Genomic DNA, 27,394 nt, shown 5'->3' on the forward strand with positions numbered 1-27,394 from the left:
GGAAAAAAGAAAAAGAAATGAGAAATTGGGGGGTGGGGGGCAGGTGAAAAAAAAACACTATTCTAACCCCAATTTCCGGCCTTATCCCCATATCCCTTGACACCCCGACTATTTAGATATACGTCTAGCTCTTCCTTAAATGCCTCCAATGATCTGGCTTCCACTGCTGTACATGGCAAGGAATTCCACAAATTCACCATCCTCTGGCTAAAGAAATTTCTCCTCATCTCTGTTTTAAACCTCTACCCTCTAACTCTAAGATTGTGCCCTCTGGTCCTGGACTCACCCACCAAGGGAAACAGCTTGGCCACATCTACTCTGTTCAGTCCTTCAACATTTTAAATGTTTCTATGAGGTCCCCTCTCATTCTTCTGTACTCCAGTGAGTACAGTCCAAGAGCCAACAAACGCTCATCATATGTAAGCCCTTTCATTCTGGGAATCATCCTCGTAAATCTCCTCTGAACCCTCTCCAACATCAGCACATCTTTCCTAAGATATGGGGCCCAAAACTGTACACAGTATTCCAAATGAGGCCTCACTAGTGCCCCGTAGACCCTCATCAACACTTCCTTACTTTTATACACTATACCTCTCGAAATGAATGCCAACATAGCATTCACTTTCTTTACCACCGATCCGACCTGGTGGTTAACCTTTAGGGTATCCTGCACGAGTACCCCCAAGTCCCTTTGTACTTCTGTACTTTGAATTTTCTCTCCTTCTAGATAATAATCTGTCTGTTTATTTCTGTTTCCAAAGTGTACAACGGCACATTTCTCAACATTGAATCTCATCTGCCATTTCCTTGTCCATTCTCCTGAACTGTCTAGGTCCCTCTGCAACCTTCCTATCTCTTCAATACTCCCTACTCCTCCCCCTATCTTGGTGTCATCCACAAACTTAGCCACAAAACCATTTACTCCATCATCCAAATCGTTAATGTACAGTGTAAAAAGAAGCAGCCCCAACACCGACCCCTGCGGAACACCACTAGTAACCAGTAACCAACCAGAACGAGATCCTTTTATTCCCACCCTTTGCTTTCTGCCAACCAGCCAATGCTCCACCCATTCTGTTATCCTACCCGTAATTCCATGACCTCTCATCTTATTAATCAGTCTGTTATGCGGCACCTTGCTGAAGGCCTTTTGAAAGTCTAAATACACAACATCTACCGCCTCTCCCTTATCCACCCTACCTGTGATTTCTTCAAAAAACTCCAATAGGTTGGTCAGGCAGGATCTTCCCTTCACAAAACCATGTTGGCTAGGACCTATCCTGCCCTGCGCCTCTAGGTATTCCGTAACCCCGTCTTTGAGGATCGATTCCAATAACTTTCCCACCACTGACGTCAGACTAATAGGTCTGTAATTTCCTCAATGCTGCCTCCCACCTTCCTTATACAGCAGAACTACATTTGTGACCCTCTTTTTTACACAAAGGGTGGTATCCATGTGGAACAAGCTGCCAGAGGAAGTGGTTGAGGTGGGTACAATAACATTTAATAGACAGTTGGACAGGTACATGGATTGGAAAGAGCTGAGAAGGTTATGGGCCAAATGCTGGCAAGTGGGGCGAGCTTGGATGGGGCTTCTTGGTCTGCATGGACCAGTTAGGCCGAAGGGCCTGTTTCCATGCTGTCAGACTGTGTGCACACGAGCAGTGGGTAGTGTGAGCACAGTTCTGTCACAATGGAGCTGGCTGGTGTGGAACACCACTGCCCTCTGCAGTTCATCCCTGAACCTGCACACTATAGATCCAGAAAACCAGATCGGAACAGGAAATGGGAACAAAAAAATCACCCTTTTGATTCTCGTCTTGTGATTCAGTCAATAAATCTGGGGGTCCCTGACTGCCTCTGAGAGGGTGGGGGTGAGCTGCCCTGAACCGCTGCAGTCCCTCTGGTGGGGGTGCTCCCACAGTGATGTCAGGGAGGGAGTTCTAGGACTTGTCTGATGATATTTTTTCTGCACTAATGTCTTGTTTCACAGTCTTTTTTTGCCTTCACTGTCTTGTATAATTTATGTATAATTTATGTTTTGTGTGTTGTCTGTACTTGCAGAGTCATACAGCACGAAACAGGCCCTTCGCCCCAACTGGTCCGTGCCAACCAGAATGCCCATCCAAGCTAGTCCCATTTGCCCATGTTTGGTCTATAACTACCTAAACCTTTCCTATCCATGTATCTATCCAAGTGTCTTTTAAATGTTGTCAGTGTACCTGCCTCAACTTCTTCCTCTGGCAGCTCGTTCCATATACAGACCACTCTTCAGGTGAAAAAGTTACCCCTCAACTTCCCATTAAATTTCTCCCCTCTCACCTTAGTTAATACCACAGATGAATGAATGGTATCAGTCTAACTAATCCCATCTGCCTGCACGTGGTCTATCCCCTCCATTCCCTGCCCGTTCACATGAATGGATAAGGAAGTGGAAGGATGAGTTAGTAAGTTTGCAGATGACACGAAGGCTGGAGATGTTGTGGATAGTGTAGAACATTGTCGTAAGTTACAACGGGATATAGACAGGATGCAGAGCTGGGCTGAGAAGTGGCAGGTGGAGTTCAATCTGGAAAAGTGCGAAGTGATTCACTTTGGAAGATCGAACTTGAAGGTGGAATACAAGGTTAATGGCAGGATTCTGAGCAGTGTGGAGGAACAGAGGGGTCTATGGGTCCATAGATCCCTCAAAGGCAGCATAAGCTGATAGGATAGCTAAGAAGGCGTATGGTGTGCTGACCTTCATTAGTCGGGGTATTGCGTTCAAGAACTGCGAGGTAATGTTGCAGCTCTATAGAACTCTGGTTAGACCACACTTGGAGTATTGTGTTCAGTTCTGGTTGCCTCATTACAGGAAGGATGTGGAAGCTTTAGGGAGGGTGCAGAGGAGATTTACCAGGATGTTGCCTAGATTAGAGAACATGTCTCATGAGGAAAGGTTGGGTGAACTAGAGCTTTTCTCTTTGGAGCGATGCAGGATGAGAGGCAACTTGATAGAGGTGTATAAGACTATGAGGGGCATAGATAGAGTGGACAGCCAGCACCCTTTCCCCAGGGTGGCAATGGCCAATTCCAGAGGACATCCATTTAAGGTGTGTGGAGGAAAGTTTAGGGGAGATGTCAGGGGTAGGTTCTTTACACAAAGAGCGGTGGGTGCCTGGAACACACTGTCGGGGGTGGTGGTAGAGGCTGATACAATAGGGACATTTAAAAGACTCTTAGATAGGCTCATGGATGTAAGAGAAATGGAGGGTTATGGGCTGTGTAGGAGGGAAGGGTTAGATTGATCGTGGAGGAGGTTTATATAGATCAGCACAACATGGTGGGCCGAAGGGCCTGTACTGTGCTGTACTGTTCTGGGTTCCATGTTCTGTGTTCTATGCCTGTGCCTGTAATGCTGCTGCTGCAAGTTTTTCACTGTACCTCACCGTACTTGTGCACATGACAATAGACTCGACTTGACTTAGATTTCGACCCAGTGACGACGAAGGAATGAGAATACATTTCCAAGTCTAGATGGTGGGTAACCTGGAGGAGAACCTGCAGGTGGTGGTGTTCACATCCTTCTGGCTGGGCCAGGCGGTGGATTTGGGAGGTGCTGTCGGAGCAGCCTGTTCAATCAACAATTGAACATCTCGACAACGTTCAGCCTGATGCTGTGGACCTGGTGGGCTGGAGTTGAGCAGTGTCTTCCTAGTGGGTCTCACTGTCAAAGAGCAGCATCTGTTGAGCAGAGCAGCACTGTGGGAGGCTGGTGCAGAGATAGTTAAAACGTCCTTAGCCACGGGTGAGGCGCCAGAGGACTGGAGGGTAGCTAATGTTGTTCCGTTGTTCAAGAAAGGCTCTAAGTATAAGCCGGGAAATTATAGGCCGGTGAGCCTGACGTCAGTCCTGGGTAAATTATTGGAAGGTATTCTGAGGGACAGGATACATAAGTATTTGGATAGACAGGGCCTGATTAGGGACGGTCAACATGGCTTTGTGAATAGCAGGTCATGTCTAACCAATCTAATAGCGTTTTTTGGGGAGGTTACCAGGAAGGTTGATGAAGGAAAGGTGGTGGACATTGTCTACAAGGAATTTAGCAAGGCCCTTGACAAAGTCCCGCATGGGAGACTGGTCCAGAAGGTTAAGTCACTCGGCATTCAGGATGAAGTAGCCAATTGGATTCAATGTTGACTTTGCGGGAGAAGCCAGAGAGTGGTAGTAGATGGTTGTCTCTCTGACTGGAGGTCTGTGACTAGTGGTGTGCCGCAGGGATCAGTGCTGGGTCCGTTGTTGTTTATCATCTATATTCATGATTTAGATGATAATGTGGTAAACTGGATCAGCAGATTTGCGGATGACACCAAGATTGGGGGTGTAGTGGACAGTGAGGAAGGCTGTCAAAGCTTGCAGCGTGATCTGGACCAGCTGGGAAAATGGGCTCAGAAATGGCAGATGGAATTTAATGCAGACACGTGTGAGGTGATGCACTTTGGGAGGACAAACCAGGGTAAGACTCACACAGTGAATGGTAGGGCTCTGAGGTGTGCAGTAGAACAGAGGGACCTGGGAATACAGATCCATAGTTCCTTGAAAGTGATGTCATAGGTAGATAGGGTCGTAAAGAGAGCTTTCGGCACATTGGCCTTCATAAATCAGGGCATTGAGCACAGGAGTTGGGATGTTATGTTGAAGTTGTACAAGATGTTGGTGAGGCTAAATTTAGAGTATTGTGTGCGGTTCTGGTCACCTACCTCCAGGAAAGATATCAATAAGCTTGAAAGAGTGCCGAGAAAATTTACACAGATGTTGCCGGGACTTGAGGACCTGAGTTACGGGGAAAGGTTGAATAGGTTAGGACTTTATTCCCTGGAGCGCGGGAGAATGAGGGGAGATCTTATAGACATACACAAAATTATGTGGGGTATAGAATTGGTTTGCCCATAGAGGGTAGTGGTTGCTGGGACTGATTCTGGCTGGAGGTCTGTGACTAGGCGGATGGCACGCTTGCCTTTATTAGAGACATTGAGTTCAAGAGTCAGGAAGTTACGTTGCAGCTTTATAAAACTTGGGTTAGGCCGCATCTGGAGTGTTGCATTCAGTTCTGGTTGCTCCATTATAGAAAAGAGGTGGAGGCTTTGGAGAGGGTGCAGAAGAGGTTCACCAGGATGCTGCCTGGATTAGAGGGTATGAGCTATGAGGTTGGACAGACTTGGAGCACTGGAGGCTGAAGGGAGATCTGATTGAGTTTTATGAGATTATGGAGAGTCTTAGATAAAGTAGACAGTCAGAATTTTTTTTCAGGGTCGAAATATCTAGTACTAGACGGCATTCATTAAGGTGAGAGGGGCAAGTTCAAAGGAGATGTGCCGGGCAAGATTTTTACACTGTGCTGGGTGCCTGGAATGTGCTGCTGGGGTGGGGGTGGGGCTGGAGGCAAATGCGACAGGGGCATCCAAGAGGCTCTTAGATAGACACATGAATGTGCAGAGAATGGAGGGAGATGGGCATTGTATCGGCAGAAGGGCTGAGTTTTGTTAGATTAATTAGTTCAGCACAATATCATGGGCCAAAGGACCTGTTTCTGTGCTGTATGATTCTATAATGAGTGGATTACCCTTAGTCTGAGGTTGGGACCCCTGGTTTGAGACCCCTCACGGGGGAGACATCGACTCTGCATCCACACGAGACCAAGTAAACATTTTGTACACACACTGACCCTCACTGGGGGACGGTCCCACACACACTGACCCTCACTGGGGGGACGGGTCCCACACACACTGACCCTCACTGGGGGGACAGGTCCCATACACACTGACCCTCACTGGGGGACAGTCCCACACACACTGACCCTCACTGGGGGGACGGGTCCCACACACACTGACCCTCACTGGGGGACAGTCCCACACACACTGACCCTCACTGGGGGACGGTCCCACACACACTGACCCTCACTGGAGGACGGTCCCACACACACTGACCCTCACTGGGGGACGGTCCCACACACACACTGACCCTCACTGGAGGACGGTCCCACATAAACTGACCCTCACTGGGGGACGGGTCCCACACACACTGACCCTTATTGGGGGAACTGTCCCACATACAGTGAGCCTCCCTGTACAGTTTCACCCTGTACCCTTGGCGACCTCACCCTGAAACAGTCCATCCGCTGCCGTGACCATCACGGGCTCACTGTTGTGAGTGCATGGTGATCCAGTGAGAGAAGTGAAGCTGAAGCAGTGGGGGTACAGGGAGGGGTGAATGAACGGTGGGCTGATGTCAGATCATGGGGCAAACACAGAGCCACACGGGGAACTCCGAGTCATTGAACCACAACACAACGCCAGCCAGTAAATATATATTAATATGTGCATAAGATGAGTGGTAACATTCCCCAACAATAACATACAAACATTACATACAATATATGTGGAGCAGTTTCCAGCTCTCTCTCTCTATCTTCCAATTTGCTCTTTATTCTAACCAATTTCTCCTTTACATTGAAAATAATTCTGTTTAGCAGTATTTTTGATATACACAACCTTTTATACAGGAGTCCAATAAACACCAGGGAAGGAAACCAGGAATACAATAAATATTTCATAAAATTTCTCTTATTGTTGATCAGAATCGATAAGCAGAAACTTGTGATATATTTAAAATGATATATTTCTGGTATGCACACCAAGCCAGGCCAATGGAGCTGGATTCACTGCTGATCAGACCAGTGTAAAACAGTGGTTAACAGATGTACAGTTGTCAACTCAGCTTGAGGACACCCTCACTGTGGGACGGTCCCACACACACTGACCCTCACTGGAGGACGGTCCCACACACACTGACCCTCACTGTGGGACAGTCCCACACACACTGACCCTCACTGGGGGATGGTCCCACACATACTGACCCTCAATGGGGGGTGGGTCCCACACACACTGACCCTCACTGGGGGACGGTCCCACACACACTGACCCTCACTGGGGGATGGTCCCACACATAGTGACCCTCACTGGAGGACGGGTCCCACACACACACATACACTGACCCTCAGTGGGGGACAGGTTCCACACACACTGACCTTCACTGGGGGACTGACTCCATGTTACCAACCCAGGTATACTTATACCCAGACAGATTTCTAAGGTAGTGAACAGGCTCACAGAAACTGACCACTTGCCCCCAACTGTAGCCCACTGTAGCCAGTGCCAGTTCAAACCCCGAGTGAGGCTCCCGTCCTCCTCCTGCCTCTGTATTCTCATCAACCAGTGCAGGGCTGCCTCCCTCTGCCAGCTCTGCCTCACACCAATCCACAGCAGAGACTGCATCCTGTACCACTGCACACTTCTGTGATACAACTTGATATTTCTGAAAGAAATCACCTTTACAATCCATTCCAAGTTTTAATATACGTAAAGCAAATTTTTATACATATTTCTGCGCACCTTATATACGTAAAGTTTGATGCTTGTGTTAGTGGCTGTCAGGCTGATGGGGTTCTGCAGTGTGGCAAACTGAGCTTCAGAGAAAAGTCCATTAGGTGTTGGGTCAGTCCGACGGTGGAGTTATACCGTGTGTTAACAATAATTCATTGATATTTGGCAGTGAAATCTGCACTGAATCGGGAGGTATCAGACCGGGTGTTTTGTTGGAGGGAGCTGCAGAGTGAAATGTTCACTGTGTGGGTAATGTTGCAGTGGTGTCTGTGGTCGTGTGTCTGACACCAGAGGGCAGCAGTAGCTGCAGATCCAGAACCACATTTCCTACCCTGGGGAAGTTCCACTGCCTCCAATTAACGAGGCTGATTTGGGGAAATCAGTATTCTCAGGAAATAATCTCACTGCTGTAATTGTGTAAGTGCTGGGAAGCTGACACAGCTGCACAAATAAAGCTGTGTTCTGAGATCATGGAGAGGGAAATTTGTATCTAACTGTGCACCGGGAGTGTGTGATGGGTCGGTGTAGGAGCTTCACTGTGCGTCTGACCCCGGGAGTGTGTGATGGGACGGTGTAGAGGGAGCTTCACTCTGTGTCTGACCCCGGGAGTGTGTGATGGGACGGTGTAGAGGGAGCTTCACTCTGTGTCTGACCATGGGAGTGTGTGATGGGACGGTGTAGAGGGAGCTTCACTCTGTGTCTGACCCCGGGAGTGTGTGATGGGTCGGTGTAGAGGGAGCTTCACTCTGTGTCTGACCCCGGGAGTGTGTGATGGGACGGTGTAGAGGGAGCTTCACTGTGTCCAACACGTACTATCCCTGTTCCAGGAGTGTGTGTGTGACAGGTCAGTGTTTTTACACAGATCCCATATAAAGTTGCCCAGGTATAGATCCGTACACTGCAAGCTCCCACACACAGCTGGGTCATCTGTCCACGTGAGGCTGCATGATCAGTAGCACCAACCATGACATTGGGGAGGATCGCCACCCTTCACATTCCCCTTGAGAGGACAGATCGACTCACAGCAAAGGTCACCCCCTCAGCACTGAGGAGATCACACCCACACCCACACAATAAAACCATGTGGAGGGTCAGACAGGGTGAAGGGGGTTGGGACCAGAGCGGTCAGAACCTGATTTTGTGCACGGGTGGGGTTACAGGGGTGGGTTCAAGAGGAGTTATTTTGGCCAATCAGTTCTGGAGGGGTCAGACACAGGTACCGCCCTCACCTGGTGAGCACTGAGAGATCTACAGGCCAGAGCAGGGTTGGGGATCAGGAAGGCAGCACCTCCTGAGATAGCATGGATTGAAAGAGCAAAGGGCCTTCCTTAGTGTGGTGAAGGTCTTTGATTCTGTGAGCTGTGACTCAGAGGGTGAACCACCATCCACTGAACCTACAGTTGTTTTGATCCAATAAATACAGCAACAGGTCAGAAACACACAGCCGGTCAGGCAGCGTCTGCGCAGAGAGAAGAACAGTCGACATTTTGGGTCTGTGCTTCAGACCTGAAGTGTTAGCTCTGTTCTTCTCTCCACAGATGCTGCCTGACCTGCTGAGATTTCCCAGCACTCTCTGGTTTATTTCAGACTTGCAGCATCTGCAGGGTTTGTTTCCTGCAGTCAGGGTTTCAGTGGGGCTGACTGCTGGTGGTGGGGGGGCACTCTCGAGGCTTTGGCACTGGCTCGGACAGACAGCTCGGTCAGCACTGGCGAGATGGGCTGAAAGACCTGTATAACTCTGTGACATTTTACTCAGCTGTTCGACAACTCAAGGTGCTCTGTGCAGAGGGCGGCTGAGAGGGGTATGGGAGGGGGTGGCCACATTATCAGATGGGGTACACCCTGGGAAGGTGGTAGTGGGTTTGATCTCAGTGGGTTACCTCATCCAGCAGGGGGGAGCCTCACAGGGCAGCGTACAGTTGGACTGTTACTGTGGGGATGGAGCCACGCACGTAAATCCAGACAGACTACAAGCAGACATCTTCTCCCATAAAGGGTATCTGGGTCTTTACAACAATTTCCCAATGTTACCCAAACTAGATCTCTACATCCAAATTTATTTAAACTGGATTCAGTTCCTCGAGTGGCCATGATGGGATTTGAACCCATGTCAGCTGGGTGGATAGTTTAGGCCCCAGGGTCCCAACAGCACTGCGCTGGTGCTGAGTGTGTCAGGGCACCGATGCTGTGGCACCCCGAGGGGCCTGATGTGCAGATGGGTCATGGTGAAGGATGTGGGTGGCTCCAGTGGTAAACAGCTGGAGGGAGAGAGACGTGTGGGAGGGGCAGGGGCGTCTCGGGACACAGCGGGTGAGAGAACAGTCGTAAGTGCTGGGAGCCCAGGGAACCTGGATAAGGTGCAGACTGCCGGTCACTTCCCACCCTCTCCCCGAGAGGCATCAGCCTCTCGCCCTCGTCTCCCACACAGTTGTGACTCCTGGACAGAATCGAGGGTCACTGAAACTGGAGGACCGGTGGCCTCTCGCAGTGCATACACATCAGCGCGGTGAGCAGAGCTTCCCACCTGCTGCTACCCTGTGCCCTGGGGAGCTCAGGGTGGGACCAGTCCCTCTGAGCCACTCAGGAGGTCAGTGGTTTGGGGGCCGGCAGTGGGGATTGTGTGGGGGTGCTGGGAGAGTTTCTTGTTCGAAAGGGGAAATTGGTAAACCATGCAAACGTGGAAAAGTCATGCAGTGTGCGAGCGATTGATTAAAGCCAGTTAAAGAGTCACGATTAAACAGCTCATGGCCTCCTGCATCATGCCACATGGTTACTCCTACAGCTCCAGCAGAAACATTGCTCATTAGTCAGTTGTCCTTCAACCAGAAGCACTGCCATTACCTCTTCAGACTGCGCATTTTACAAGATCCGCCCTCTTCCCCTCCCCCAGCGTCCCAGTCCCCATCGCCACCCATCACTTCCGCTGTCTCCCTCTCCAACCCATCTCCAAGTCCTTCTCCTCTCCCCTCGCCCCTAAAGTTATTTTGCTGTCTTTGTTTTTCAGGGAGAGTGACGGGCGTTCATCTCTTCTGCGAGCCGATCATGACCTTGGAGACAAAATTCACGATGGCGCTGGCCGGCTGGTTGGAATCCATCTCAGCGAACAGGTGGCAGACGTTGTCCGTGGTGCTGCCCTGCTTTCGGGCTACAAATCCAAAGAGCCTGGAGAGGGAAGAGGCAGGAAAAGCAGTCACCACTTCCTTCTGCATTGCCGTGATCCCATCCCACACTACCAGCCACCACCGGCTCACTGCCCACACGCACCTACCGACCATCTCGCTGGCTTCCATTACACCCAGTCCCCTCCTCCCACTCCCTCCCGCCCCATCCCTGCCCTGCTACTGTGATAACCAACGTGTTCAAAACAATGAAAACAAGAATTAGTTTCAATCAGCCTACAGTTGTGTTGGGAAAGCAAGTCTTTAATTCTTGGTGACTCTGGGATAGTGGATGTTTGGCCGTCAGACTTGCTGGGATTTGGCAGATGACTTTTGCCCGGCCTAACAAGACAGGATGGAGACTCAAGAGAAAACAGGAGCTGGAATTTGGAGCAACACTCAATCTGCTGGAGGAACTGAGCGGATCAGGTCGTTGAAGCAGCTCAACCACTGAGTTCCTGCAGCAGATTGTTTGTTGTGTTGAGACAGAATGGTCAACTGAAGACTGCCCATAGGTTACGCACTGACTGAAATTCACCTGCAGATTTCTCCCCAAGGCTCCGCTCAGAGTGGAACGGGTCGATGTTCCAGCAAACAAGCCGGTTGAGAATTGTTGCATCTTTCCCCACCGCTCGGTCTCCATCTCTGACAATCCTGCTCCTTCCTTCCTTCGTGTTGAAGGAACCTCTTCTAGCAGAGACCTCAGTCAGCCATAGCCAACAAGGCTCACGTCCTTCCGAGAGCAGCAGGACTGGACTTCCATTGGTGTTTCTGGCCGCAGAGGACAGGGTCCATCTGACCCGCCTTCCACAGTCCCAAAGGGCACACCAATCGGTGATAAGGGGAGCTATTGACAAGTCCCACTGATCCATTTTGATCAGCGAGTGTCCAACAGAGTGGCACTCAAGGTGGGAAGCTGCAGTGGCTGAGAGCTCTGGTAACCAGAGGCCCAGTGGTCTGCAGCTCACTCAACTAACAACATCTTCAGGATGGACAGCATGTAAAGGGTCTGAACAGGTCCAGCAGGGGTAAACAAGGAAGAATGGTTCAGTTGGCAGTGGGTTGGATCTCTGGGGGAGGTGGACCACTTTGATGCAGTTCTGGGGAAGCTGGGTTTAATGTAAACTAACAGCACCTCCCTGGGATGGAGGGCAATCACTTACTTCGAGGAGCTTCCATCAGTCTTTGTCCACCTGGAAGAGAGCAGAAGACCAGCGGTTACCCGTGTCCTGGAGCTTACACACACTGGTGCTGTAATGAACTACTCACTCACTTTCAGCTGCACAATGAGACCACGGGGGACAAAAAACAGCAGAGAGTTCTGACACCTTGTCCTGGTGATCAAAGCCCACCGTTGTAGGAGGCTGGGTAAAGGATGGATTGAAGAGGGAGTCACAGAGCTCATCACACACCAGTACCCTCACACATGCACTGTGATGTGACCATCACACGCTCACAGAGTGTGCACAGGGATCATATCTCTCTCTCTCTCTCTCTCTCTCTCTCTCTCTCTCTCTCTCTCTCTCTCTAACACACACACACACACACACACACAGTGTGCATAACCATCACACACCCACAGTCCACACTCACAAAGCCTGTGCACAGGAATTGTCACACTCACTGTCATATCTCACACATACACAGTGTACAGACTGTACGTAACTACACCATCACTTTACACTCTGGGATATCCATCCCCATAACCCTTGATGGCTTTGAAGACCTCCCACACCAGTCTGAAGCCAGAAACAGTGTTCGTACCTTCTCTCCTGTGGATCGACATCACAGAATGTAACACTGCTGATGGGATAATGACGTCGGAAGAACAACCTAGAATAGAAAACATTAAAACATATTTCATTCTCACAGAAAAACACCAAGAATACCCCGGTTATATTGTACATACAACAAATATACAACAATAAGAGTGAGTGCACCTCCTGGGAAAAACTCTGAGCTTTCTTTCAAAAGGTCCACACTGCTTAGACTCTGACAGGGTAGAATGTCCATGGGCTGTGGGAGGGGTTTCAGTGGGTGGGGAGAGTGTCCGTGGGCTGTGGGAGGGGTTTCAGGGGGTGGGGAGAGTCGGTGACGGGGGACAGTGTCCGTGGGCTGTGGGAGATTTGTGATTCTTAATCCATCTCAAGCTCTTTCAAACATTTACAAATCTCAGATTTCAAATAAAGGAAATAAATACGATAATCTGGTAACTTCCCATTGGTTTGACTGTCTAACATCCAGGCTGGGTGAGCAGAAATTTCTCCCAACTCAGCAGTGGGATTTCCAAAGCCATTGTCTATCTGGTCTTCACACCCAAGTCCCTGGTCACCAACTCCTTCCCATTCCAAAATGGAGCAGAATGTTCCAAACCTCAACTGTCCCGTGAACAGCCGACTGCGTCATGACTAACCCTGCCCGTTTCCACATCTGGAACACTGTCTGGCTCTCACAATGAAGCCCAACATTGAGTGGTATACCACAGAAACAGGCCCCTCGGCCCAACACATCCACATCGACCTTTCTGCCCATCTACACCAATCCCATTTGCCCACATTACAATTATATCCTTCTATGCCTTGCCTGTTTAAGTGTCTGTCTGAATGCCCATTAATGTAGTTTTGAGGAACGTCACCTCACCTTGCATCAGAGCATGCTGCAATCTTCCCGACTCAATATTGATTCAACAACTTCGGATAACATGCCTTTCCCTGGCCAGTTCTGCTCCAGTTCATCCATCTGTGGCATTAACTAAGTTCTCCTTTCTCCACAGCCGCTGCCTGACCTGTTGGCCATCTCCAGCATTCTCCTTTTAGGTTTCAGTGACACCTCTGACCTGCCTTTCACAGCTTTTACATCTCCCTTTGTCAGTTTTCTCTCAGTAATCCATCAGCCAAGCAGCTCTGTACACTTAGCACAGAGGCCCTTCAGCCCATCATGTCAGTACCAACCATGATGTCAGTCTAACTAATCCCATCTGCCTGCACGTGATCTATCCCCTCCGTTCCCTGCCTGTTCACGCGTCTGTCTAAACGTTGCTATTGTATCTGCTTTCACTGCCTCCCCGGCAGCAAGTTCCAGACACCCACCCCCGTCTCTGTAAAAATCTTACCTCGTAAATCTCCTTTAAACTTTGCTTCTCTCAACTTAAACCAGTGAGAACAAGACTCTATCTAGTCTTTAGACGCCTCTCGTAATTTTATATCATTTTAAATCAGGTCTTACCTCAGCCTCCGACGCTCCAGAGAAAACATTTGACCTCCCAAAGTCCGGATTAAACTCCACCTGCCATTTCTCTGCCCACATTTCCAACTGATCTGTATCCTTTGACAACCTCCCTCACTACCCACAATCCCATCAGTTCTTGTGTTGTCTGTAGACTTACTAATCTTCCCATCTGCACTTTCATCCAAGTATCACACACAGCAGAGGTCCCTGCACCGATCCCTGCAGAGCACCACTGGTCACGGACCTCCAGCCAGAGTAACACCCCTCTCTCTGTCTGCTAATAGTCAAGCCAATTTTTAATCCAATCTACCAAATCACTGTGGATCCCACAAACAAAATGCTGGAGGAACTCAGCGAGTCGGGCAGCATCTGTGGAGGGAAATGGACAGTTGGCGTTTCGGGTCGAGACCCTTCATCTGGACTGGACGGACGCTGCCTGACCCGCTGATCTCCTCCAGCATCTGCAGTGTTTTCTCTGCCCACCACAGATTCCATGTGCCTTACCCTCTGGACCAGCCTACCATGAGGGACCTCGTCGGGTGATTTACTAAAGGCCACGTAGACAACATCCACTGCCCTACCCTGATCAATCATCTTAGTCACTGACTCAAAAAACTCCATCAAGTTTGTGTGACATGACCTCCCCTGAACAAAGCCATGCTGACTACCCCCAATAAGTTTTGGAAGTAAATCCTGTCCATAAGAATCTTCTCCAATAATTTCCCTACCGTTGATATAAAACTCACCGGCCTATAAGGTGAGAGGGGGAAGTGTAAAGGAGATTTACATCGAACATAAAGAACTTAGTACAGCAGGACGTATACTATATAGTTACTTAAGATGTATAATATTAGTTATATAAATATAGTTCTATAAAAATCTCAATATATCATAAATACAACATAAACCGAGTACAAACGTAAAGTACAGCACAGTGCAGGCCCTTCGGCCCACCATGTTGTGCCGAACTATATGAACACCTCCTCCATGATCAATCTAACCCTTCCCTCCTGCACAGCCCATAACCCTCCATTTTCCTTACGCCCATGAGCCTATCTAAGAGTCTTTTAAATGTCCCTACTGTATCAGCCTCTACCACCACTCCCGGCAGTGCGTTCCACACACCCACCACTCTCTGTGTAAAGAACCTACCTCTGACATCTCCCCTGAACTTTCCTCCACTCACCTTAAACGGATGCGCTCTGGTATTGGCCATTGCTGCCCTGGGGAAAAGGTGTGGCTGTCTACTCTGTCTATGCCCCTCATAATCTTATACACCTCTATCAAGTCACCTCTCATCCTGCGTCGCTCAAAGGAGGCAGGTTTTTTTGTACACAGACAGTGGTGGGTGCCTAGAACACGCTGCCACGGGAGGTGTGGAAACAGAGATGAGAGCAACTCTTAAGAGGCATTTAGACAGGCACATGTCTGAAAACAAGCAGAGAACGGAGGGATACAGACCACGTGTAGGCAGATGTGCAGTTTGGATTGGCATCGGGGTTGGCACAGGCCTGTTTCTGTGCTGTACTGTCTGTGTTCAAAATCTGCCTCATTCATCTGCCCTAACACCTCGTTGTGGAGCTCGGGGTCAGTTTTGGTTGATGCTTCGGTGAAGTGAGTTGGATCTCGTAACTGGATGTTGTTGCTTCTGTTTACAATACTGTAGGCACATGGACACTTGTCCACACCTGTGCCCATGTGTACAGGCTCCCTCACTGTGGTCAACTGGCCTCAGGTAGTTACCCCGCAGACACACCGACACAGACACACAGATCTATTTCAAAGGAAAGTCTGCACTTACTTTCTCTGATTATCGGTCAGGGTTATCCCCTGCGAGGACACTTTGAAATGAACGACGGTGGCAGTGGGCTGTGGCTGGGTGCTCAGGGTCCCCGAGATGGCCTTTGCAATCGCTTGTGGCCCTGTCAGAGACTCCATGTCCACCGAATTTACAAACAGAACATTGCACGCTGTGGGGGAAGAAACAGTAAGTGTGAGTGTCGGGGGATGCAGCACACAGACAGAAGAACCTAGCTACCTCTACTTCCTCAGGAGGCTAATTAATTTCTGCATGTCCCCTTTGACCCTCACCAATTTATCGATGCACCATAGAAAGCATCTTATCCGGATGCATCACAGCTTGGTGTGGCAACTGCTCTGCCCATAACCACAAGTAACTGCAGAGAGCTGTGGACACAGCTCAGCACATCACGGAAACCAGCCTCCCCTCCATGGACTCTGTCTACACTTCTCACTGCCTCAGTAAAGCAGCCAACATAATCAAGGACCCCACCCACCCCGGACATTCTCTCTGCTCCCCCCTCCCATCGGGTAGAAGATAAAAAACCTTGCAAGCATGTACCACTAGGCTCAAGGACAGCTTCTATCCCACTGTTATAAGACTATTGAACGGTCCCCTGGTACAATAAGATGGACTCTTCACCTCACAATCTTGGTATTGGTATTGGTTTATTATTGTCACGTGCAGAGGTACAGTGAAAAACTTGTCTTGCATACCTATCATACAGGTCAATTCATTACACAGTGCAGTTACATTGGGTTAGTACAGACTGCATTGATGTAGTACAGGTACCTCGTTATGACCTTGCACCTTATTGTCTGCCTGCACTGCACTTTCTCTGTAGCTGTAACACTTCACTTTGCATTCTGTTATTGTTTTCCCTCGTACTACCTCAATGGACTGATGTGATGAAATGATCTGTATGGATGGCACGCAAAACAAATTATTTCACTGCACCTCGGTACATGTGACAATAATAAACCAATTCCAGTTCCAAGTGCTGCAGTGACCATACCTGGAATTCTTCAGGGAGGTTTAATCTCATTACTCAAGGAGGGATGTCCTTGCAAAGCAGACAGTTCAGAGAAGGTGAGCCCTGGGATAAAGGGATCGACTCACAGAGAGACGTTGAGCAAATCAAGATGAGTTTAAAAGAAATGATCTTATTAAAATATGTCAGGTTCTGAGGGGGCTTGGCGGGTGAGCGATGAGATGATTCTTCCCCTCTCAATGGTAACTAGTAGGGGGAATACTTTCTGGATACAGGGAGTTTAAATTGGAGGAGTTATTTTTCTCAAGAATGGTGAATCTTTTGAATTCTCAACAAGAAAGACCTGTGGAGGCGGAGGTAGTGAATATATTCAGGGTGCAGATTGACAGATTATTGGTCTATAGGAATTGGCAGGGTCTTGGACTGGGTGTGTCCATGGTGAATGGTCACCTGGGGCCCAGTTTGACCAGGGCAGCCTATGTGCCCGGAGGGCATCAAGGCTGAAGTCCCTGACAACCAAGTCCAGAGGCTTACATTTGGCTCTGTCCTCCTCCATTCCCATTGTCCGTGGCCAATGCTCTACGAATGGGGACTGGACAGCAGGGAACCGAAGGTGAGGAATCTCACCATATTCCAGGGAAGGTGCAGAGGATGAGCCATCACTGAATGCCGGGGTGCTGCACAGTCAAGTTCACCCAGATCCCAACTGCAGTGACCAGCAGAGTATTAAGCAATAAGCTTCAAAACCTGGGCCTCTGTACCTCCCTCTGCAACTGGATCCTCAACTTCTTTATCAGGAGACCTCAGTCAATGAGGATTGGTAATAACATCTCCTTCTCACTGACAATCAACACAGGCACACCTCAAGGATGTGTGCTTAGCCCACTGCTCTACTCTCTCTACACTCACGACTGTGTGGCTGGGCACAGCTCAAACGCCATCTATAAACTCACTGATGACACCTCTGTTGTTGGCAGAATCTCAGATGGCGATGAGGCGTACGGGAGTGAGATAGCTCGGCTGGTTGAGTGGTGTCACAACAACAACCTCGCACTCAATGTCAACAAGACCAAGGAATTGATTGTGGACTTCAGGAAGGGGAGGTCGGGAGAACACACACCAGTCCTCACTGGGGGATCAGCAGTGGAAAGGGTGAGCAGCTTCAAGTTCCTGGGCATCAACATCTCAGAGGATCTATCCTGGGCCCAGCACACTGATGTAATCATGAAGAAGTCACACCAGTGGCTCTACTTTGTCAGGAGTTTGAGGAGATTTGGTAGGTCACCAAAGACTCTTGCAAATTTCTACAGATGTGCGGTGGAGAGCATTCTGACTGGTTGCATCACCGCCTGGTATGCAGGCTCCGACGCGCAGGATTGCAAGAGGCTGCCGAGGGTTGTAGACTCAGCCAGCTCCATCAGGGGCACAACCCTCCCCGCCATCGAGGGCTCAAGAAGGCGGCATCCATCACTAAGGACCCTCACCATCTGGGACATGCCCTCTTCTCGCTACCCCCATCGGGGAGGAGGTACAGGAGCCTGAAGACCCACACTCAACGATTCAGGAACAGCTTCTTCCCCTCCGCCATCAGATTTCTGGACGGTCCATGAACACTACCTCACTATTCCTTTTTTTGCTCTATTTATTTCATAATTTACAGGAACTTTTCTGTCTTTGCACTGTACTGCTGCCGCAAAACAACTCATTTCACGTCAGATAAGTCAGTGATAATAAACCTGATTCAGAATCTGGTGTGTACCAAGAAGGAATGGCCGATGATCCCCCCCACCCAATAACCCAGGGGTGCTGGGATCACCCATCACCCTCCGCCCCCCGCCCCCACCCACCACAGTATTACCTCAGGGCTGGGTGGGTCAGACTCACCTGCACCCTGCTTCAACAGCTCTGTGGCTGAGTTTGTCAGTGCCGCTGGTTCAGGGGTTTTATCCACTGGATCTGAAAGAGAGAATTTGCTTTTAACCAGTGCCTTCCCTCAGCTGCAGTGTCCAGGAGACAAGAGAGTTTGGGTGGTGCAGTGGCATAGCTGGTGGAGCTGCTGCCCACAGCTCCAGAGACCCAGGTTTATAGAACATAGAACAGTATAGCACAATACAGGCCCTTTGGCCCACCATGTTGTGCTGCCCTTCAAACCACTCCTAAGACTATCTAACCCCTTCCTCCCACATATCCCTCTATTTTAAATCCCTCCATATGCCTATCTAGTAATCTCTTGAATTTGACCAATGTACCTGCCTCCACCACTACCCCAGGCAGCGCATTCCATGGCCCAACAGAGAGAGAGAAAGGGTTCATAGGACAACAGTGAGTGAGCGGTATTTGAATGGATTGGGAATTGGTTTATTATTGTCACATGTACCGAGGTCCAGTGAAAAACTTGTCTTACATACTGATCGTACATGTCAATTCATTACACAGTGCATTGAGGTAGAACAGGGTAAAACAATAACAGAATACAGAGTAAAGTGTCACAGCTACAGAGAAAGTGCAGTGCAGGCAGACAATAAGGTGTAAGGTCATAACGAGGTAGATTGTGAGGCCAAGAGTCCATCTTATCGTACTAGGGGACCATTCAATAGTCTTATAACAGCCGGATAGAAGCTGTCCTTGAGCCTGGTGGTACGTGCTTTCAGGCTTTTGTATCTTCTGCCCGATGGGAGGGGGGAGAAGAGAGAATGTCTGGGGTGGGAGGGGTCTTTGATTATGTCGGCTGCTTTACCGAGGCAGCGAGAAGTGTAGACAGAGTCCATGGAGGGGAGGCTGGTTTCCGTGATGTGCTGAGCTGTGTCCACAACTCTCTGCAGGACTGTAACAAGGAAGGGGTTGATAAGGTTTAACAGGAAGTGAGCGGTATTAGAAATGGTGTGACAGAGAAGGGGTTAATAGGATTTAACTGCGAGGGAGGGGCCACGTAGTACCCACACTCATGTCAATCGAGTGGCTTAGTCCTGGGTCTGGATTGATGTCAGCAGACAGCTGTGTGTGGGGAGCCCCTGTCCATTTATACTCCCGGTGAGAAAAGCTGCAGTGAATACACTCCATGGAGTGGAGAGAGTTAACGGTGTTGTGTGCCTGGGGTGGAGTCCACATCCTGTTCAAAAGCTGCAGTGTAGGGAATAAGGAATGGGTCGAGTGACCTCAGCCTGTGAGGCACGGGCTTTGCTGAGAGACAGGCTGCACCTGGGGAAACACAACGCTTCCTGCCTTGTAAGCAATGAGCAGAGGACACCACCGTGCAGCGAGAGAGGGGGCTGATCAGCTGAAACAGGAGCCACTGTCAAACTACACAGCGAATATTGGCAGCTAATCACCTGTCAGAGGCATCACAGCAGGGGGGGCAAGATGGGCAGGAACTGTCCCTGAGTCTGCCACCAAGAAGAGGGCCCGTTCTAAAACCAGCTGCCCCCGCAGAGGCTTACACAGAACATTTCACCACACAGGAGTATGCAAGAGAGAAGGCACTGAGGCCAATTCTAGCTGGGGCTGCCGCCCGTACACAGCCCGGGTTACAGAGAGTTAAGCCGAGTCCAGATGTTTCCGCAGTACATAGTGTTTACGAGTCTAACTAGATCCACCCAAACGCAGAACAATAGTGGGAAGCCGGGGGGGGGGGGGGGGGGGGGGGGGGGTGGAGGGAAGGGGGTGGGAGGAGGGAGGTGTGTGGGATCCATTAACTACAGCTGGGGAGCATTTAACACAAACTGCATTTGTGAGTCAGTTTTTCTGCTTGTGAAGGAGGGAATCTCAGAGCAGAACACGGAGCATTCAATGCCATTGAACACTCCGAGGGCAGGGACAGACTGCAGCTCGTGACAAGTCCCACATTATTCCAGTCGAACCTTCAGTGGTCGGGGCATTGAATACAGGAGCAGGGAGGTTATGTTCCAACTTGGTCTGTGCTCAGCCAGAGCCCTACGTGCAGCTCTGGTCACACACTGTAGGCAGGATGTGATAGCGCTGGAAAGGGTGCAGAGGAGAGTCAGGATGTTGCCTGGGAGGGAGGGTTTGAGTTACGAGGAGAGACTCGGTCTGTTTTCCCTGGACTGGAGGAGTCATAGTCACAGAGCTGTTCAGCATGGAAACAGGCCCTTCGGCCCAACTCGTCCATGCTGACCAAGTTGCCTAACTGAGCTAGTGCCATTTGGAGGAGGTTAAGAGGGGACGTGACAGAGGTATTTAGAACTATGAGGGGTACAGATAGGGCAGACTGCAGGAAACTTTCCCCAGATCAGAGGTAGATAAAACTAGAGGACAGCGGTTTAGGGTGAGGGGGAAGAGATTCAGAGGGGATGTGAGGGGGACCTTCTTCACCCAGAGAGTGGTGAGTACCTGGAACACACTGCCGGAGAGAGTGGTGGAAGGAGAGTCACTGACAGTGTTCAGGCGAGCACTTGAATTGCTCAGGCATAGAAGGTTACGGACCAAGTGCTAGAAGATAGGATTAATCCGGATGGGCACCCACTGATTGTCATGGACATGTTGGGCTGAATGGCCTGTTTCCATGATGGATAACTTGATAATTCTTTACGAGCAGGAAGGGCCAGCAGGAATTGGATGGGCAACTATAGGCCAGTCTAGTCTACTGTCAATGGTAGGGAAATTATTGGAAAAAGTTCTGAGGGTCAGGAATAATCTCCACTTGGAAAGGGAGGGATTGGTCAGGGATGGTCACACAGATTTGATGGTCAGAGGTCCTGTCTGACCAATTTAAATCAAGTGTTTTGAGGAGGCAGCTAAACATATTGAGAGGGCAGTGTGGGTGATGCGATTTACATGGAATTGACCAAGGCCTTTGACAAGGTCCCACATGGGAGACCGGTTCAAGGGCTGGAGCCCATGGAATCCAGGGCAGGTTGGCAAATTGGATCCAAAATTGGCTTGGTAATAGGAGAGAGAGGGTGATGGCAGAGGGTTGTTTTGTGATTGGATCCCTGTGACCAATGGTTTACCACAGGGATTGGTGCCAAGAGCCTTACTGTTTGTTGTACACATTATAGATCTGGATGTTAAGGTCAGAGGAGGAAAGTTCAGGGAAGATGTCAGAGGTGGATCTTTTACACAGAGAGTGGTGGGTGCCTGGAACGTACTGCCGGGGGTGGTGATAGAGGCTGATACATTAGGGACATTTAAAAGTCTCTTAGATAGGCACATGGAGGTAAGAAAAATGGAGGGTTATGGGCTGTGTAGGAGGAAAGGGTTCAATTGATCGTGGAGTAGGTTTATACAGGTCGGCACAACATTGTGGGCCGAAGGGCCTATACTGTGGTGTACTGTCCCATGTTAATATAAGATCTCTTTATTAGTCACATGTACATCGAAACACACAGTGAAATGCATCTTTTGCGTAGAGTGTTCTGGGGGCAGCCCGCAAGTGTCGCCACGCTTCCGGCGCCAACATAGCACGCCCACAACTTCCTAACCCGTACGTCTTTGGAATGTGGGAGGAAACCGGAGCACCCGGAGGAAACCCACGCAGACATGGGGAGAACGTACAAACTCCTTACAGACAGCGGCGGAATTGAACCCAGGTCGCTGGTGCTGTAATAGCGTCACGCTAACCGCTACACTACCGTAGGAGGAATGGTTAATAAGTTTACAGATGACATGAAAATCGGTGGTGTTGTTGATAATGAGGAGGGTAGCCTCAGGCTTCAGAATAATGTTGATCAGTTGGTAAGTTCGGCAGGGCAACGGCAGAAGGAATTTAATCCTGATAATTAGTATTGGAGCACTGTGTGCAGTTCTGGTCGCCCCATTACAGGAAGAGTGTGGAGACTGTGGAGAGGGTGCAGAAGAGGTTCATCAGGATGCTGCCTGGATTAGAGGGTATGAGCTATAAGGAAATGATGGAAAAACTGTGGTTGTTCTCCCTGAAATGTTGATGGCTGAGGGGAGACCTGATAGACGTTTTTAAAATTACGAGAGGCAGAGATAGGGTGGACAGTCAGAATCTGTTCCCCAGGGTAGAAATGTCAAACACCAGGGGACAGGCTTTTAATGTTAGATGGGGGATGTTTAAAGGCAACGTGAGGGGCAAGTTTTTTACGCAGAGAGTGGTAGGTGCCTTGAATGGGTTACCAGGGGTAGTAGTGGAGGCAGGCAGGTTGGAGGAGTTTAAGAGGCTTTTAGATCGACACGTGAATGTGAGGGGAATGGAGGGACGTAGATGATACACAGGAAGAGGACATCAAAATTGGCATCAAGATCGGCACAACATCTTGGGCCGAATGGCCTGTCCCGTGCTGGACTGTTCTATGTTCTAAGTGTGTTGTGACGCATTTTGGGGAGTCTAATTCAAGTAGGACATACACCATGAACGGTAGGGTCCTAGGGGGTACCAAAGAACAGAAGGACCTTGGTGTACATTTCCAAGCATCCCTGAAGGTGGCAGCACAGATTGAAACAGGACACTTGCCTCCATTAGCTGGGACACAGAACACAAAGGCAGGAAGGTCTGGGTCCAACTTTAAAAGAACACTGGTTGGTCACAGCTGAGTACAGTGTGCAGTTCTGGTCACCAGCTCTGGGAAGGATTGGACTGCACTGGAGAGGGTGCAGAGGAGATTCACCAGGATGTTGCCGGGGATGGAAAGTTTAAGTTATAAGGAGAGACTGGAAAGGTTGGGATTTTCAATTGGGTGGATAGTGGGAAACTATTTCCCATGGCAGAGGTGTCTGACCAAAGGGAATATGTTTAAGGTGAGGAATAAGAGATTCATAAGGGATCCAAGGGGGTTTTCACCCCCCAGAGAGGGGTTGGAATCTGGAACGCACTGCCTGAGGGGCAGAGGAGGCAGAGACTCTCACACCATTGAAGAAGTATCTGGATGAACACTTGAATCACTAAAGCAGTGAAGGGTATGAACCACGTGCTGGGAAATGGGATTAGTAGAAAGGTATGATGGTCAGCACAGACATGATGGGCCGAAGGGCCTGTCTCTCTGATGTAAGACTCTGTGACCTGCACTTGCAGGGCAGGGACAGTGTGGGTAGCACACGGAGTACAGCTGCCTCTACACTATTAATTAGCTCAAATGTGGTTGTCCGAGTGTGACTGATCTTCACTCACCTTGACTGGGAACAACGAGCTTGCAGGGCAGAGCCAGTGGAGTGATGGAGTGCTGGTAAACCAGGGCTGACAGGCTCCCTGCAACAGCAGATACAAAGCTGTAGTCAGAGATCCCAGCCACACCCACACCCACACCCACACCCACACCCACACACACACCCACACACACCCACGCACACCCACGCACACCCACGCACACACACACGCACACACACACACCCACACGCACACACACACGCACACACACACACCCACACACACACACACACCCACGCACACACACACGCACACACACACATGCACACCCACACACACACACACACGTACAGAGACATATACACACACAGTGACACACACACTCATGGACATAGTGACACACAGTGACATAAACACACACACACATGTAGTGACACACATACATGCATACACAGACAGTGACAATTACACACACATATAGTGACACACACAGTAACACACACAGTAACACACACAGTAACATACACAGTAACACGTGCCCGCATTAACAATGACACACACACACACATATAATGACACCCACATATACAGAGACACACACAGAAACACACACAATGACAAATACACACACGTACAGACAGACACAGAGACAGACACAAAAACAGAGGCACACACAGTGACACACATACACTGTGACACACACACACATGTACAGACACACACACATACCCCTAAGTGCACAGATACACTGATACACTGATACACTGATACTGATACACTGAGACACATCTGCAGGTGAATCAGGTTCACTGTTCATATTGTTAACTGGGTTGCCCTTTGCATGGAGCTGGGACGGACTTGATGGGCTGAATGTGCTGTAGTGATTCCCTGATTTAAGCTCTGCACTATTCACCCTTCACAGGACCTAGTGCCGGTCACTGTGGATGGGGGCACCAAAGGCCTGCCCAGCACAGTTCCCCTCGTCCCGCCCCAGTTCCTCACCCAACTCTCCCCGGGGGCTGCCTCCATGCTCCTCATACCCAGTCACGCCCCTGATCGATGGTGACTAACACAAGCCCCATGGCCACTCACCAAAGTATGGTTCGTTGGGGCAGCCTTTCAACTTCACTCCCTTGGCATTGGTTTCAATCAGGAAATGTCGGACCAGCTCGTTGGTTAGATCACCTAGATGACAGAAACATTCTGTTGGAGCATCATTCAACATTCCCCTGCTGGGTGAGAGAAGTGCAGTCTCAACACTTCAGTTCCAAACAAAACCTAGGGGCAGCAGGCTGTTCATTCCCACGTGTTACCTCCCCATTCGTTACAATCACGGCTGCCCTACCTCAGTGTCACCGCACTGCACTAACACCGTATCCCTCCACTCCTTTCATATCTACTGATCTCTGTCAGGCATGGGGTCTGTGGTCCTCCTGGGTGGGGGAGTCCAAACTAAGAGGGCAAAGGTTTGTGAAAGGGGGAAGGTTTGAAGGGGACCTGAGGGGCAAGTTTTCCCACACAGTGGGTGGTGGAACGAGCTGCCAGAGGAAGTGGTAGAGACAGGTATGATGATAATGTTGGACAGGTACATGGATAGGAAAGGTTTAGAGGGGCACGGGGCCAAACGCGGGCAAATGGGAGTAACTCGGGTAGGCACCATGGTCGGCATGGATGAGTTGGACCGAAGGGCCTGTTTCTGTGCTGTGTGACTCTCTGACTGGTCAGGAGAAAGCAGGAGGCATGGGACAGGTACAGGCAGCTGGGATCAAATGAATCCCTGGAGGAGTACAGGGGATGAGGAGTATCCTCAAGAAGGGCAAAAAGGAGGCATGAGAGAGCTTTGGTACAGAAGAATCCAAAGAGATTTTATGTACATGAAGGGAAAAAGAATAACTAGAGGGAGAATAGGCCCCTCAAAGTCCAAAGTGAACATCTTTGTGTGGAGTCGCAGGAGGTGGGTGAGGTCCTCAATGAATGTTTTTACCGTGGAGAAAGACATGAAGACTTCAGACCTTGAGACAGTGAATGGGGATGTCTTGGGGATAGTCCACATTACAGCAGAAACGGTGCTGGATGTCTTAAAGCATATAAAGGTAGATAAATCTCCAGGGCCTGATCAGGTATATCCAAGAACACTGTGGGAAGCTGGAGCAGAAGTTGCGGAGCCCTGGCTGATATACTTGCATCATCATTACTGATGGGTGAAGTGCCGGAACACTGGAGGGTGGCGAATGTTGTGCCTTTATTTAAGAAGGGCTGCAAAGAAAAGCCTGGGAACTATAGAGCAGTAAGTCTAACATCTGTAGTAGGTAAGTTACCAGAGGGGATTCTGAGGGATAAGGTATACAAGCATTTGGAAAGACAGGAGTTGAATTGGAATTGGATTGGAATTGGAATTGGAATTGGTTTGTTCTTGTCACATGTACCGGGGTACAGTGAAAAACTTGTCTTGCGTACCGATCGTACAGATCAATTCATTACACAGTGTATTGAGGCAGTACAAGGGAAAACAATACAGAATGCAGAATGAAGTGTCACAGCTACAGAGAAAGTGCAGTGCAGGTGGACAATAAGGTGCAAGGTCATAACAAGGTAGATTGTGAGGTCAAGAGTACTGTGTAATGAATTGATCTGTACGATCGGTATGCCAGACAAGTTTTTCACTGTAATAATAAACCAATACCAATACCAATTTTATTGTACTAGGGAACTGTTCAATAGTCTTATAACAGTGGTATAGAAGCTGTTCTTGATCCTGGAGTATATTCTGCCTGATGGGAGAAGGGAGAAGAGAGAATGTCCCAGGTGGGTGGGGTCTTTGACTATACTGGCTGATTTACTGAGGCAGCAAGAAGTGTAGACAGAGTCCATAAAGGGGAGGCTGGTGTCCGTGATGTGCTGAGCTGTGTCCACAACTCTCTGCAGTTTCTTGTGGTCTTGGGCAAAGCAGTTGCTGTACCAAGCCATGATACATCCAGATAGGATGCTTTCTATGGGGCATCGATAAAACTTAGTGAGTGTCAAAGGGGACATGCCAAATTTCTTTAGCCTCCTGAGGAAGTAGAGGTGCTGGTGAGCTTTCTTGGCCATGGCGTCTACATGGTTGGACCAGGACGGGCTTTTGGTGATGTTCACTCCTGGGAACTTGAAGCTCTCAACCCTCTTGATCTCAGCACCATTGATGTAGACAGGTGCATGTGCACCGCCCCCTTTCCTGAAGTCAATGACCAGCTCTTTTCTTTTGCTGACATTGAGGGAAAGGTTGTTGTCATAACACCATGTCACTAGGGGTTGATTCGGGATAGTCAGCACAGCTTTGTGTGTGGGAGATCATGTCTCATGAATCTGACTGAGTTTTTTGAAGAAGTAACCAAGAAGGTCGATGAAGGTAGGGTGGTACACATGGTCTACGTGGACTTCAGAAAGCCCTCTGATAAGGTTCTGCACGATAGGCTGCTGTGGAAGGTTGGATCGCATGGGATCCAGGGAGATCCAGCTAACTGGATACATAATTGGCTTGATGGTAGGGAGCGGAGGGCGATGTGGAAGGTTGTTTCTCGGACTGGAGGCCCCTGACTAGTGGTGTTCCCCAGGGCTCGGTGCTGGGCCCATTGTTGTTTGTCATCTTGGATGAGAATGTACAGGGCACGGTTAGTAAGTTTGCAGGTGACACTAAAGCAGTTGGTGCACACATGTATAGTGATGTGTGCACAGCCCAGGGAGGGCCCAGTG

General features: G+C 49.5%; 1 protein-coding gene across 8 annotated transcripts in view; it reads right to left on the minus strand.

Moving 5' to 3' along the window:
• Positions 1 to 6,331: 6,331 nt before the first annotated feature.
• Positions 6,332 to 27,394, minus strand: part of tns1b (tensin 1b) — a 290,940-nt gene continuing 269,877 nt past the window's right edge. For all 8 annotated transcript variants that reach the window (XM_052014032.1, XM_052014038.1, XM_052014015.1 and 5 more), the window contains 7 exons: positions 24,755 to 24,847; positions 23,687 to 23,764; positions 18,484 to 18,555; positions 15,609 to 15,777; positions 12,344 to 12,412; positions 11,743 to 11,772; positions 6,332 to 10,583 (listed from right to left, as the gene is read on the minus strand). In XM_052014032.1, coding sequence (XP_051869992.1) covers positions 10,442 to 10,583; positions 11,743 to 11,772; positions 12,344 to 12,412; positions 15,609 to 15,777; positions 18,484 to 18,555; positions 23,687 to 23,764; positions 24,755 to 24,847 — 653 coding nt within the window. In that variant the 3' untranslated portion in view covers positions 6,332 to 10,441. The remainder of the gene's footprint in view (positions 10,584 to 11,742; positions 11,773 to 12,343; positions 12,413 to 15,608; positions 15,778 to 18,483; positions 18,556 to 23,686; positions 23,765 to 24,754; positions 24,848 to 27,394) is intronic.

Source organism: Pristis pectinata, chromosome 1, assembly GCF_009764475.1.
Source record: "Pristis pectinata isolate sPriPec2 chromosome 1, sPriPec2.1.pri, whole genome shotgun sequence".
NCBI classification, from domain to species: domain Eukaryota; kingdom Metazoa; phylum Chordata; class Chondrichthyes; order Rhinopristiformes; family Pristidae; genus Pristis; species Pristis pectinata.